The sequence below is a fragment of the Chlorella variabilis genome (genome assembly GCF_000147415.1).
Source record: "Chlorella variabilis unplaced genomic scaffold CHLNCscaffold_13, whole genome shotgun sequence".
NCBI lineage: Eukaryota > Viridiplantae > Chlorophyta > Trebouxiophyceae > Chlorellales > Chlorellaceae > Chlorella > Chlorella variabilis.
This window is the reverse complement of record NW_005435075.1, coordinates 43251-55010: the sequence shown is the minus strand read 5'-3', so window position 1 is coordinate 55010 and position 11760 is coordinate 43251. Positions and strand designations below refer to the sequence as shown.

Here is an 11760-nt window from a genome sequence, read left to right as displayed (position 1 = left end):
CGCCGCCGCCGCCGCCACGGAGGAGCCGCCGGGCGAGGAGGAGGCGGTGGCTGAGGGGGCCGCCCGCCGCCGCGGCAGCCGCGACGGCGGTGTGATGGCATTTAGACGAACCTCGCGGCAGCTGGGACCAAAGGGAAGCCTGGCGCTGAGGCGGCGGAGGCCAGCCCTGCGGCGGAGGCAGCCCAGGCTGCTGTCGGTGTGTCGGCGCAGGACGCCGCGGCCGTGCCCGAGCCCGCCGCCGAGGCTGCAGCCGCTGAGCCTGAGAAGCCGCCAGCCAGCCGCACGCCAGAGCCGGCGCCGGCGCCCGGCAGCCCCTCCCACTCCGGCGCCGCGGCGCTGCTGCCCGGCAGCCCGCGCCCGCCGCTGCGCCTGTCGGACAACAGCTTCAGCCGGCGGCGCAGCGGGCGCAGCGCGGGCGCGCGCAGCGCCGCCAGCAGCTCCGACGGAGAGGCCGCCAGCGCGGGCGGCTCCCCGACCGCGCTGAGCCCCCTGGCGCCGGCGCAGCAGCCCGGGGGCGACGGCTGCGGCGCTGGCAAGCCCGCGTCGCCGGCGGTGGGGGACGCGGGGGCGGGCCAAGAGTCGGGCGAGGAATCGCCGGCCATGACCGTGCTGCCGCCGATCGCTGAGGAGCCGGTAGAGGGTGGCGGCCTGTCGCGTACCACATCCAAGGGCCGCCCCAGGGGCTCCTCAGCGGCCTCTGCCGCCAGCAGCGCCGGAAAGGCCGCACCACCCAAGAAGGCGGCACCCGCGGCACCCGCCGGCAAGGCGAAGAAAGGGGGTCCCGCTGCGGGTCCCCGCACCGGCGGCAAGTAGCAAGCCGGGTGTGCCCCCTGGCAGGGATGCAGGCAGAGCAGTTAGGATGAGCAAGGCGTGTGGCGCGGCTGCAACTGAGGTTTGGCATCCCGCCCCCATCTTCCTACAATAAAAACAAGACGCATAACGCAGCACCTCTACTTTTTTCATATATTTCTTGCCAGTTGCTCATCCGCCAAACCGCTTCTGCATCCACCAGCCTGTTGCGTTGCGCGGCAGCGATTCTGTTACAATCCTGGGCGGCCAAGGATGGTGGTGGTGGTGGTGGTGGTGGTACAATAGAGAAACAATAATGGGGAGTGTGCAGCAAGCAGGTTCGGCTGCACTGGGGGCAAGCCTGCCGCTGGTGGCAGCTGCATGCTGCATGCAGGCCACCCCGCTGCCTTATACCACCATGCCAGCCGGGGCCGGAATCTCATCCCAGAACACTGCAGGGCAGAGGCAGGCGGCGGCAGGGCTTTCACCTGCTTGCCGCAAGAGGAAGAAAGAAAGAGAGGAAGGCAGAGCGGCTTGGCCCCTCTCCTGGTTCTAGGTGCGCAAGCAATGGAAGGACCGACGCAGCCCAGCCCAGCGCAGCGCAGCGCAGCGGTCCCCCAAGGCTGGAAGGGCCACCGGAGAGCGCAGCGCCCGCCAGCCCAAACCCTGCAACGCTCGCCTGGGTGCTCCTCCGGCGTGATGAGCCGCCGCGTCGCCCCCTCCTTGCTCACCGTCACCAGCCTGCGGCGCAGCAGCGGCGGCGGCGCGGGCACAGGCGGCAGCGGGGCGGGGGGGAGGCAGTCGCGGCGCCGCGGCGCGTGCGGCAGCAGCGGCTGGACGCCGGGGGCCCCAAGACCCGGGCCGGGCGGAGGCTCCAAGCCAGGGGTACTGACCGGCCTCGCAGTGGATGGCTGAGGGTGGCGGGGGCTGTGGTAGGGCGCAGGGTGGGGGCGGCACCCCCTACGTCCCGACCCCACCCCATCCGACCACACCCCAACATGGGCCTCACCTGATGACGCCTCCCGACGATCCGTCCCGCGACATGGCCAGCGCCAGCGCCATCGCCACCAAGTCCTCGGCATCCTGCCGGCCCATGCCGTCCCTGCAGCGGCGCGGTGTGTATGCGTGCGCAGGTAGGTGTGTGCCTGTGCTTGTGCTTGTGAACGGGCGGGGCGAGTTGGGGCATGCATGCGGCGGCATCCGAGGGGGCGGGGTGCTGGCTGCAAGGGTGCAGCGCGTAAATGGGGCGGGCGGTTCCCTGCTGCCCCAGCGGGCGCAGCACCCAGCTGAGTGCTCCACCCGGCAGCAGCCCAGGGCGGCACGGGTGTGGCGTGTGAGCGAGGCGGGCGTTCCCTTGCGAGGGCCCAGGTGCCCTCACTTGAACTCCGAGTCCAGGAAGCCCCAGATGAAGGTGGAGCCGGAGCCATCGGTGGTCCAGGGCTCGCGGCTGATGGTGCCGCCGATGGGGCAGCCGTACACCTGGCAGGGGAGCAAGGGCACAGGGGAGGGGCGCAGGGAGAGGGGGTATAGTCAGTCAGTCAGTCAGGCAGGCAGGTGGGCAGGCGGGCAGAGCATGAAAGCGGGGACCAGGCAGGCTATTGTGGGGGCAGGGAGGCACCCGGGCAAGCAGGCAGGCAGGCAGGCGGGGTGGCAGGCGCGCAGGCAGCAGCCGCCGAGGAGGCGGCAGTGCACGCGCCAGCGCCAGCCCGCCGGCAGCGCCGGCAGCTGCGCGGCGGCGGGGCCGGGTAGGCGGGGCCAGCAGGCGCCACCCAGCCACCCACCTGGCCGCCCTCGTCTTCGTCCCATCCCGCCACTATCATCGCCCCCACCAGGTGCTTGTACTGATAATTCATCTGCACCGCAGGCGGCAGGGGCGCCACAGCAGCGTGAGCCTCCGCCTGTGCAGAGAGCGCCGCAGGGCGACTCGCTGCGACACCCATGCAGCGCCGCCCGCCGCCGTGCTCGGTATCGGCAGGGCGCGTCGCACGCGGCGGGCGGCGCAGCTGCCGGCGGTGCCGCCCCCCGCAGGCAGCGCCGTGCTGCCGTTGTGCGCCGAGCGGCGCCGCGGCGCCGCAGCCACCCACCTCTCGGACTAGCTGCGCCACTGTGCGCACCCCCGGCGTGCGCTGCAGCTGCATCTCGTGCTGCTCAGTGAAGTATCGTACTGCGGCAGGAGGGAGCGGTTACGGCGGGGGGCGGGGATGGTGCGGGGTGGCAGACAACTGGCACCACAAGGCAGAGGGCCGGACAGGGGTCCGCGGTGGGCGCAAGATGGGTCGGTGGGTGGGAGATTGTGCAGCCGTGCAGGCCGGCACCAGGCCGGCAGGCCTGCGCAGCAGCCCTGCTGCGCCTCTGCCCCGGCTCCCGCGCCCCAGCGCTCACGCCATCCGCGGCGAGGCGCCGCCCGGTGCCCCGCTGGCGTGCAGGCAGGCTGGCTGGCTGGCTGGCCCACCGTAGTCTGCCACCGCTTGTGTGTCTGCCGCCGACCCGGAGCGCAGCAGGTACACGTTGTCTGCCAGCGGGGTGATCTTGTCGGAGGCTCGGTTGGAGATGTAGGTGCCTGTGGAGACGCGGGAGTCGGCGCCCACCACCACGCCGCCGTCAAAGCACACCGCCACCACGGTGGTGCCCGTGTGCGGCGGCGCGTCCAGGCTGTGCGGCGAGGGGCCCACGTCCATGGCGGCGGCTGCCCTGCACAGGCCCTGCGCAGGTCAAGGGGCCGGGGCAGGGTGGTGGGCAGGAGGTCAGCAGGCGACGCGGGAGGCGGCGGGCGGCGGCGGGGAGGGGAGGGGCAGTCGGCCTCGCGCTGCGAGCCGGCGGGCCCGCCGTCAATGCTCGGTGGGTGGCTGCCCCCAGCACGCTGTCCCAGCGCCCATCAACGCTCGACGGCTGCGCTGGGATGGCGGAGCCAGCTGCGACCGCTGAACCGCTGGGCTGTCCACCAGTCCGTGGTGTGCCAGTCCCATTCCAGGGCTACACCCCCCCAGGCCACAGGACTCACCGCTCACTAGGCAATCACCGCCCGATCACGAAGCACAGGTTTGGCGGTGTGGAACAGGAGATGAGAGGAGTCAACGACACCAGGGAGAGCAATGAATGCGCCTTTGCTTGGCGGATGTCCCAGCCCATCACAGCGCAGCAGGGCGGGACCCGCAGGCGCCACCGGTGCGCCGCTCAAGTCACGGCCGCTCAACTCAGGCAGTCCAGCAAACCTGCCGCACTGCGAGTGATTCAGTGTGCTCACTTTGCGCAGCGACAATCAGCTTCATCAGAAGGCCAGCATCATACGAGTCTGGCGAAGAGGCAGCGCAAGGCTGCCCCCGCCTCTTGAGCAGACCGGCACACAAATTGGGCATGTGGACCTGCAGGAATTGAAGCGGCAAGCCGAGGGCCCAACATGGCGCGGCGCCGGGGGAAACAACCCCGCTGGTCAGCCATATCCGCAAGCCTGGCGCGCTGGTGGGCGTGATGCCGCTAGCGGCGGTGAGCGCGGTTCAACAGCCCTGAGGTAGCCCCCCAGGACCCCCCACCCAGTCCCCCTTGAACTCCGACTCCCTTGAACTCAATCCCGGTCCTGATGGACCCCACGATGGGAGGCACTTTGAGGCCAGGCAGCACGCGGGTGGTCGCGGGCTCACACCCAGCTGGCAGGCTGCTGTACTTGTTCAGAGCTGATCCCTGATCCAACCTATTTCTTCCTCCTTCTTACTCTCTTCTTCAAGATCCCGCCTCGGGCAGCGCTGCAGCGAGGGTCATGACGCGGCCCCGCTCTCCGTGCAGAGCGCTGGCCGCTGCGGGCCTCATCCTGCTGACTGTCGCGCCCCTGACAGCCGCGCGTGAGGCGCAGCGCCGTTTAAGTGCAGAATGACCGGGCCGCCTGTGCGCTGCCTGTGCGCTGCCGCCGCCCCTGCGTACCGCGCTTCGTGACGGCCCGGCACATGCCCCCTCCCCTTTGGTGCAGAGCGTTGCCAGCAAGGCAATCCTGTGCTCCCCGCGTGCGGCGCAGTCGCGTGCAACACCCTTTTTGAGGGGTCCAACCTGCTGCGCACCGAGTGGCCGGCCAGCGAGGTGCAAGACCCGCAGGTCTGCTACGACCTGTGCCAAATCAACGCCCAGTGCGTGGCCTGGTCTTTCGCGCCCGGCAGCGGCACCCAGGACTCCGTATGCTACTTGAAGAAAGACCTAAAATTTAGGGAGGCCGACTCAAGAGGAGCCACCTCGGCATGGGTTGCTGGTCCAGGTGCGCACCCTCGCCGCTCCCGCCTGAGGCTGCGGCTGTACCGATCCAGCACACGCCCCACGCCCCGCCCGTGCCAAGACCTTCCCTCCATGCCCCACTGCCGCAGAGCCCGAGCCCGACCAACCCCTTCAATGCCCGGCACCTCTACCTCTGTGGGGGGGGCGAGTACTCGGGAACCGTACTCAAGGTGGTGTTCGCGTGGGGCTATGGCGACTGCTGCAACAAATGCAAAGAGACCCCCGAATGCACACGCTTCACCTCACTCGATTATACCTGCACTCTCAAGTCGGGCACAGATTACAAGACGGAGGCGGGCTTTGGCGGCTGGTCGGGGCGGCTGGTCGGGGCAGGTGACAAGATGCCCCCTCCCATGCGCTTCTGGCAGCGGGCGCAGAGGAGGCTGGCCGCCAGCAGCCGCCCGCCGCTTCAGGCGCAATGGATGAACTCATGAGCGATTGCATGACAGCAAGTGCCACGTGCTGTTGGGACACCTGACCCTGTTGCAGACGTGGAGCTGGTGGTCGGTGAGCCACGGCCTGTGCCTCCTGCCTGCCCCAATCCCCAGAGCAACGTGCTAGCTGTCGTCAACAAGTACCGGCAGCGGCACGGGTGGGTGGCACGTCGCTCCCTGCCGCACTTTTTTGCCCACAATTGCCCCAGCATGCCTCCCCCTCCCTTACAGCCCCTGACGGCACCCTGACTTGGTCCCGGTCCGCTCCCTCCCGCCTGCAGCTCCCCAGCCTTGAAGTGGGACAATGCCCTGGCCCAAGCCGCCCAGAAGGAGACGTGCAATGCATGGAGAGGCCGCCCGAAACGTGAATTTTTGCGCCCAGCGCTGCACCGGCTGTGGCAGCCTGCCAGCAGGTGCCTGGCTCTACCCATAGCATTGCTGGTGGAGCCGGGCGCCCGTGCCTGGAACCCAGCATACACAGCAGCCAGCCACCCACCCCATCCGCCCTTCTGAACACATGCTGCAGCGTTGATGGTCGATGGCACGCTGCAGGCCAACTTTGTGAGTGGCTCTGTGTTTCCGGGGTAGCATGGTGCAACGCTTGCTGGCCTGATTGTTTGCCTGGTTGCTTCAGCAATGGCTTGCCTTGGTGCTGGCCAGCTATGTGGCCCTTTTGTGCCCCGTTACCCCGCCATGCCCATGCTCCCTCCTCCCTCAATACACCCATGCACTCCCTCACCGCAGTTTGATGCCGATGCCTCAATCGAGTGGCCGTTTCAGAACACCGGCGACGCGTGCAGCACGGCTGCCACGGCCTGGTACCAGAGAGGCGCGGCGGTGAGGGCAGCTGGGCTGCTGCTGCTGCTGCCACCATGCCCTCCATGTCGTGTGCCATAGTGCCATGCATGCCGTGCCGCCACCTACCGCTCACGTTGCGCTCACTAAGCCTGCGTCACGTCCACTGGGTTCTGCAGCGCTACAGCTTTGCAGCTCCTGGAGCGCAGTGGAAGGCTTGGCAGGCCACTCCGCCAGGGGCAGCTACCATCCTGAGGCAAAGTCGCCGCGGCTTGGAGAGGCCCGCCAGTTTGCGCAGAGTGAGCCAGCCCCTGCTCGCTGGCTGGGCCTGCTGCCGCTACGGCACACATTTTACCTCGATGTTGCATCGCGCACGAGCGGTCGCCCTGCACCTGTGTCTGACCCCATCCCTGTGCATGACGCCCGTGCTGCCACTCTCCCTGCCTTCCACAGTGTTGTGGGCCAAAAACACCAAGATGGGCTGCGGATGGGGCCAGTGCGGTGGCCAGCACCGAGTGTACTGGTGGGTTGGGTTGGCGGTGAATGGCATGGGCTGCACGGCCCTCTCAACATGCTTCAACAGGATGTTGCATCCGCTTCGCCGCCTGAACAGCAGCAGCACCTGCATTGGCAGTGTGCTGCCCAGCAGAACAGCCATGACCCACCTTCGCTCCCCCCCTACGTGCCACCCCCGCTTCCATTGCAGCATCTTTGCACCAGCCACCGCCATCAAGAAGAGCGCCGCGGTGGCCAAGCTGATCAAGAGAACCGCCTGCCAGACGGAATCCAAGAACGACCTCTGCCTCACCTGCCGCACGGGTGCCGGCGGCAAGGCCCGGTGCGCCAAGTGCTTTGACGACGAGTTCCTGAGCTGGGCCAACCCCCAGCCCCGCCTGTTCCCTGATGCCGCCGGCAAGAAGGTGACCGCTGCGCTTGCCCTTGCCATGTGCTGGGGGGATCAAGTGCATGCATCAGCTGTCGTGCCCGTGTGGCGGAGCCCGCCTACAAGTCCCGCCAGCCGTCGGGTCCATCTGGACTGCCACACTCAACTACGCCCTCGTGCCGATCCCTGCCTCCCTGCCCTTGCTGGCTGCAGTGCGTGCTCGCACCTGGCTGCGTGCAGGGCTGCGCAGACTGCCGCGCCAGAGGCAAGTCCTTCACCTGCGCCAAATGCGACAAGTATACCGAACGGGACAAAGCCGGCCAGTGCACGCTGCCCGACTGCGGCGCCGTGTTTGGCGTGGGCTGCATCAAGTGCTTCTGGCATGTCGGCAGCACCTGGAAGAAGGGCTGCACGGCGTGCGCCGTGGGCTTCGTGCTGACCAGAACCGGCTATTGCAAGAAGCTCTGACTCCCGGCGCTGCCAGTCTCCTTGCCCACATGACGCCACACCTCCCCGGCCTGCGCTCACCCAATTGAGCGGCAGTGACACCTACAAAATCTGACCTGCTGACGCATCTGTGTTTCACAGTGTAACTACTCTCTGTGCAGAAAGAACATGGCCTAAAATTTTCGGGGGTTCTGTCACTGTTGCAGGTCACCTGAGCATGTGCCTGCTCATCTCCCGAGTGCCGCCACGTCTGCCGCCATGCCCTGTCCTGTCCAATGGGCTCGGCCGACCAGCTGCGGCGCCCCCCCCCCCCACACAGGCCGTCACATGAACTGAGAGGCGATGCTGGCTGCAGCCTGCAGGAGGCCCACCGCCGCAAGCACCCAGCCCAGCGCCCACAGCGTGCGGTCCCAGGCGCCGGCGCGCTCGCCTCCGCCACCGGCGCGCAGGATGATGAGGCCGGGGAAGGTGAAGGCCATGCAGGAGACTGAAGCAAAGGAGGGTCAAGGGCAAGGCCAAGGGATCGGCAGTGGATGGCAGCCAGGGATGCCTGGTTGGCAGTTGAAGATGCCCGCCGGCATCCCTGGCTGGCAGCAAAACAGCCCAGCTGGAGTGCACAGCTTTGGTCGCGGCACAGGGAGCGGATGTGGCGTCTCCGACTGGCTGGCGCCCACCTGCGGTGCCGCCCAGCAGCTTCAGCGGCTTCCACACAGAGGGCACCACTACCGCCACCAGCGCACAGCCTGCGGGCGTGGGTGGGGTGGGGATGGGCAATGGTGGTGTGATGTGCGGGTGTGGGAGGCGGAGGGGCGCACTGGGCTGTGTGGCAACCAACTTGTGGCAAGCATGCCGCTGCTCGCTGGCAGCAAACTGGCAGCTGGTTGCCTGGGGCTAGCCTGATTGGCAGCGCTGCCCTGAATCGACACCGTTGGCCAGCCTCACCTGCCAGCGAGGCGATGTTGGTGGCAGCAAAGGAGCTGCGGTCCCCCATCCGCTCCTCCGCCGACTGCTCCGGCAGCACGGCCCACAGGTTGCGCTGCAAGACAGGAAAGGGGCGGCAAGGGCAGGCCTGCTGTTGCTGCCTGCAGCCTTGCGCCCAACACATATCGGCCCGCGGAGAGTCGCGGCCCTCACCTGCATGCCCTGACACACAGCCACATCAGCCACCCACATCAGCCAGCCACCCTCTCTCACACACACACCACCACCACCACACACGCACACACAAGCACTTGACCCATCAAACCATCGGATCCCACCTGGTAGGGATAGAGGTACATGGGGAGGCTCAGCTGGCCGTTGACGAGGAAGGAGAGCTTGACGGCACCCGACAGCGCCAGCGCGACGCGGCCGGCCAGCAGCCGGCCCAGCTCCTCGGTACCATAATTGAGCAGCACATCGGGCTGCAAGGCGCAGGGGGAGGCAGCGGGAGTAGGGGAAACATTGGAGAGAAGAGGGGCGCGCGCACGTCGTGGTGGGGAGCGCGAGGAGGCGGGCCGGCGCATCGTCGGCACCGCACCAGGAGGCAGCGGCGCCGTTGTTGCATCCCCAGCCGCCGGGCGCTTCGCAGCGGACTGCCCCAGGCTGCCTTGTCCTTTCTCATGGGGGCGCCACCTGTAGCTGGCTCCCAAACGCGAGGTAGTTGCTGAGGCCGATTGCCAGGAAGACCGAGATGGTGAGCAGGCGGGCGGCGATTTGGGCGGCGTCCAGCAAACCCTGCCGGTACGGCCTCAGCTCGCTCATCTGCGGCACAGGGCGGTACATGGCGGTGGCGTTGGGGCGGCAGGCGCGGGGCAGCCCTGGGAAAGGCAGGCAGGCGCGCCACGGGCGGCAGAGGAGGGGCAGGCAGGCTGGGCACACCAGCGAGCGTGGCGCTCCGTTGGTGGCCCGCAGCTGTTCTGCAGGACCGCGCCGGCTCGCCGCATGCCACCCTAGGGCCTGCCCTGCCGCATGCTCTGCCCGGCCTCACCACAGAGTTGATGTTGTTCTGCGTGAAGGCGGCGCCCATGAGCACCGGGAACACGCTGGCCACCTCGAGGGCCAGGCCCGCCTTGGACTCCGCGCCGGCCTCCTCTGCGGGCGGGTGGCGGGCGGCGGCAGGCACAGCGGCGGGTGGGTGAGCCCAGGCACAGAGGGCTGTGGCGCAGGCGGCCGCCAGCGTCGTGTGTGACTGGGGCAGCAGCAAATGGGCACGCATGCGCTCACGCGGCGGTGCACACTCGGCGACCATCCTTAGGCGCAGCAGCAGCAGCAGCAACAGCAGCAGCAGCAGCAGATGGGAGGGCTGGGATGGAGGCCGGGACCGCTCCTGCTGCAAAGCCGCTGTTGAATCAAGGCAATAAACAAACGCACACACTATTGACAAAACTTATTGTAATTTTGTTACAAAGGTCACGGCCAGACAGACGGTCTACACACAGTCCGCCTTCTTCACCTCCCCGGCCGCAACGCCGCCACCAGCCAGCCTTGAAGCGTGGCGCCGCCGCTTGGCATAGCTGCGCTGCAGGCGGTGAGACCAAATCTGCAGCAGGCGGTGGCAGCGGTGTATGTGTATATGTGTGTGTGTGTGTGTGTGTAGTGATGGCACAGCCAGGCCCGATTGATGCAGACCAGGATGTGTGCTGGGGCTTGTGCACAACCCACCTGACCGGCTCAGCGCCAATCCAAGCCAATTCCTTCGGGAACGCCTAATAGAATCGCCAAGGCTTCGGCACAGGCCTCCCCGGGACCCATTCACTACTAGTGGGGGGTACTGCACTTGGCGCGTCGGGCAGATCAAATAATGGTCTAAAGCTAGACGTTAAAACCGGGAAGTTAAGCCTGTGGAGGCTCTTCCCCACCTTTACCTTTACCTTTACCTGAGATACCACCATGCCCAGCAACACACAGCTTCCCATGACGAAACGCCAGGGGCCGGGGATGAGCGAGCTCCTGAAGGCAGGCAGACACGCAGGCAGGCAGGCAGAGACGGTATGTTGTTGTGCGTGTGTAAGCCACTGTGTGGCATGGTTAATCGTGCATGGTGTGTGTGTTAGGTGATAAGATGTGTGAGAGCGAGTGAATGTGTGTGTTGCGAGGCAGGGCAGGCACTGGGCCAGAGTGTGATGACAAGCCTACCAATCCCCACAACAAAAATGCAAGCAGGAGGCGTGCGCCCCTGTGCGTGCCATCCTGATGTGCGCACCTGAACCAGAGTGTAAAAACGAACCAGGCAACCACTGGGGGTGCCATCACGGAGCGTACGCTGACGAAGGCGACTGCAGGGGTGGTGAAACGGAATAAGAGGGTGGTGGATCAGTGACAGTGGTAGTGGCGCTTGGAGAAGAGAGGGAAAGGTGGGCGAGACCGGGCAAGGGCAGGCAGATTGGACAAAGGCACCCACCTGCAAAGAGCAGGGAGGTGAACGTGAAGACCTGGTGGGCTGCCTTGTTGTGGTGGCGCAACTCCTTTGCAATGGTGAAGACGCTGAAGACAGGGGAGGTGACCGTCGCCAGGAAGAACATCATGATGCAGCCGATGGCACCGTGGTGGTGCAGCAGGCAGCTGCGTGGCGGGGAACGGAGGAGAGCGACTCGATACAGGGGATGCAGTGGCCAAAAGTGAATGAGGTATCGGCGTTGGGGCCGGAGCCGTGCAAGCAGGGAGAAGTGCATAAAAATGCACCGCCAGGCCTGCTCCAGCCTGCTGACACGGGCATGGCGTTACAGTCACCCCGCTAGATCCTGCCTCACCCCACGAGGTAGATGGAGGAGATTGTGTGGTGGAGTATGTGTTCATGGTCTGCATGGGGTGTGGTAGGTGATGAGCCCCAACCTACACTATGTTGATGTAGTAATATGTACATGAGGCAATGGGTGGGCGCCACACCCAGGCCGCCACCCACCGTCTGGCTTGAAGGGTAGGAGGAAGAAGAGCATGTCTGCTGCCATGTAGCCCAGAGAGAACTCGTTGAGCAGCTTCTGCAGACGGGGGGCACACTGGTGTGCGTGTGTGTACTGAGTCATACAGTTGTACCACACACACATACATAAGCACAACACACACAGCCCATGGTCCCACCTGCTGCGGCGTGTTGGGCAGGTCGACTCGGAAGGAGGGCCAGGCCAGCAGCTGCTGGTAGCCACCGCGCGGTTCATTCATTCATTCAGCACACAG

At 66.6% G+C, this 11760-nt stretch overlaps 5 protein-coding genes across 5 annotated transcripts in view; 2 read left to right on the top strand and 3 right to left on the bottom strand.

Annotated features, from left to right (window-relative positions):
• The window catches only part of CHLNCDRAFT_135081 (hypothetical protein), a gene marked incomplete at both ends in the record, with an annotated part of 2112 nt that extends 1299 nt beyond the window's left edge, over nucleotides 1-813 (top strand). Inside the window, 2 exons of the mRNA XM_005846640.1 lie at nucleotides 23-91; nucleotides 211-813. Coding sequence (XP_005846702.1) covers nucleotides 23-91; nucleotides 211-813 — 672 coding nt within the window. The remainder of the gene's footprint in view (nucleotides 1-22; nucleotides 92-210) is intronic.
• Nucleotides 814-1026: 213 nt separating this feature from the next.
• On the bottom strand, nucleotides 1027-3479 carry CHLNCDRAFT_31571 (hypothetical protein). The gene is made up of 7 exons (XM_005846500.1): nucleotides 3242-3479; nucleotides 2874-2953; nucleotides 2571-2642; nucleotides 2168-2268; nucleotides 1799-1891; nucleotides 1469-1530; nucleotides 1027-1241 (listed from the first exon to the last, which is right to left on the bottom strand). The coding sequence occupies exons 1-7, from the start codon at nucleotides 3465-3467 to the stop codon at nucleotides 1198-1200; spliced, it is 678 nt and encodes a 225-aa protein (XP_005846562.1). The 5' UTR covers nucleotides 3468-3479; the 3' UTR covers nucleotides 1027-1197.
• Nucleotides 3480-4543: 1064 nt separating this feature from the next.
• Nucleotides 4544-7626, top strand: CHLNCDRAFT_135079 (hypothetical protein; the record flags this gene model as incomplete). Its single annotated transcript, XM_005846639.1, has 7 exons — nucleotides 4544-4625; nucleotides 4796-4950; nucleotides 5136-5369; nucleotides 5595-5638; nucleotides 5762-5815; nucleotides 6982-7195; nucleotides 7372-7626. 7 exons carry the CDS (start codon nucleotides 4544-4546, stop codon nucleotides 7624-7626), a joined length of 1038 nt encoding a protein of 345 aa, XP_005846701.1.
• A 302-nt stretch (nucleotides 7627-7928) lies between these two features.
• Nucleotides 7929-9835, bottom strand: CHLNCDRAFT_135078 (hypothetical protein; the record flags this gene model as incomplete). The annotated part of the gene is made up of 7 exons (XM_005846499.1): nucleotides 7929-8092; nucleotides 8280-8348; nucleotides 8548-8641; nucleotides 8865-9008; nucleotides 9220-9348; nucleotides 9575-9678; nucleotides 9811-9835. 7 exons carry the CDS (start codon nucleotides 9833-9835, stop codon nucleotides 7929-7931), a joined length of 729 nt encoding a protein of 242 aa, XP_005846561.1.
• A 180-nt stretch (nucleotides 9836-10015) lies between these two features.
• On the bottom strand, nucleotides 10016-11745 carry CHLNCDRAFT_135077 (hypothetical protein; the record flags this gene model as incomplete). Its single annotated transcript, XM_005846498.1, has 7 exons — nucleotides 10016-10126; nucleotides 10464-10536; nucleotides 10790-10862; nucleotides 10988-11148; nucleotides 11337-11385; nucleotides 11489-11564; nucleotides 11665-11745. The coding sequence occupies 7 exons, from the start codon at nucleotides 11743-11745 to the stop codon at nucleotides 10016-10018; spliced, it is 624 nt and encodes a 207-aa protein (XP_005846560.1).
• Between the last annotated feature and the right edge of the window lie 15 nt (nucleotides 11746-11760).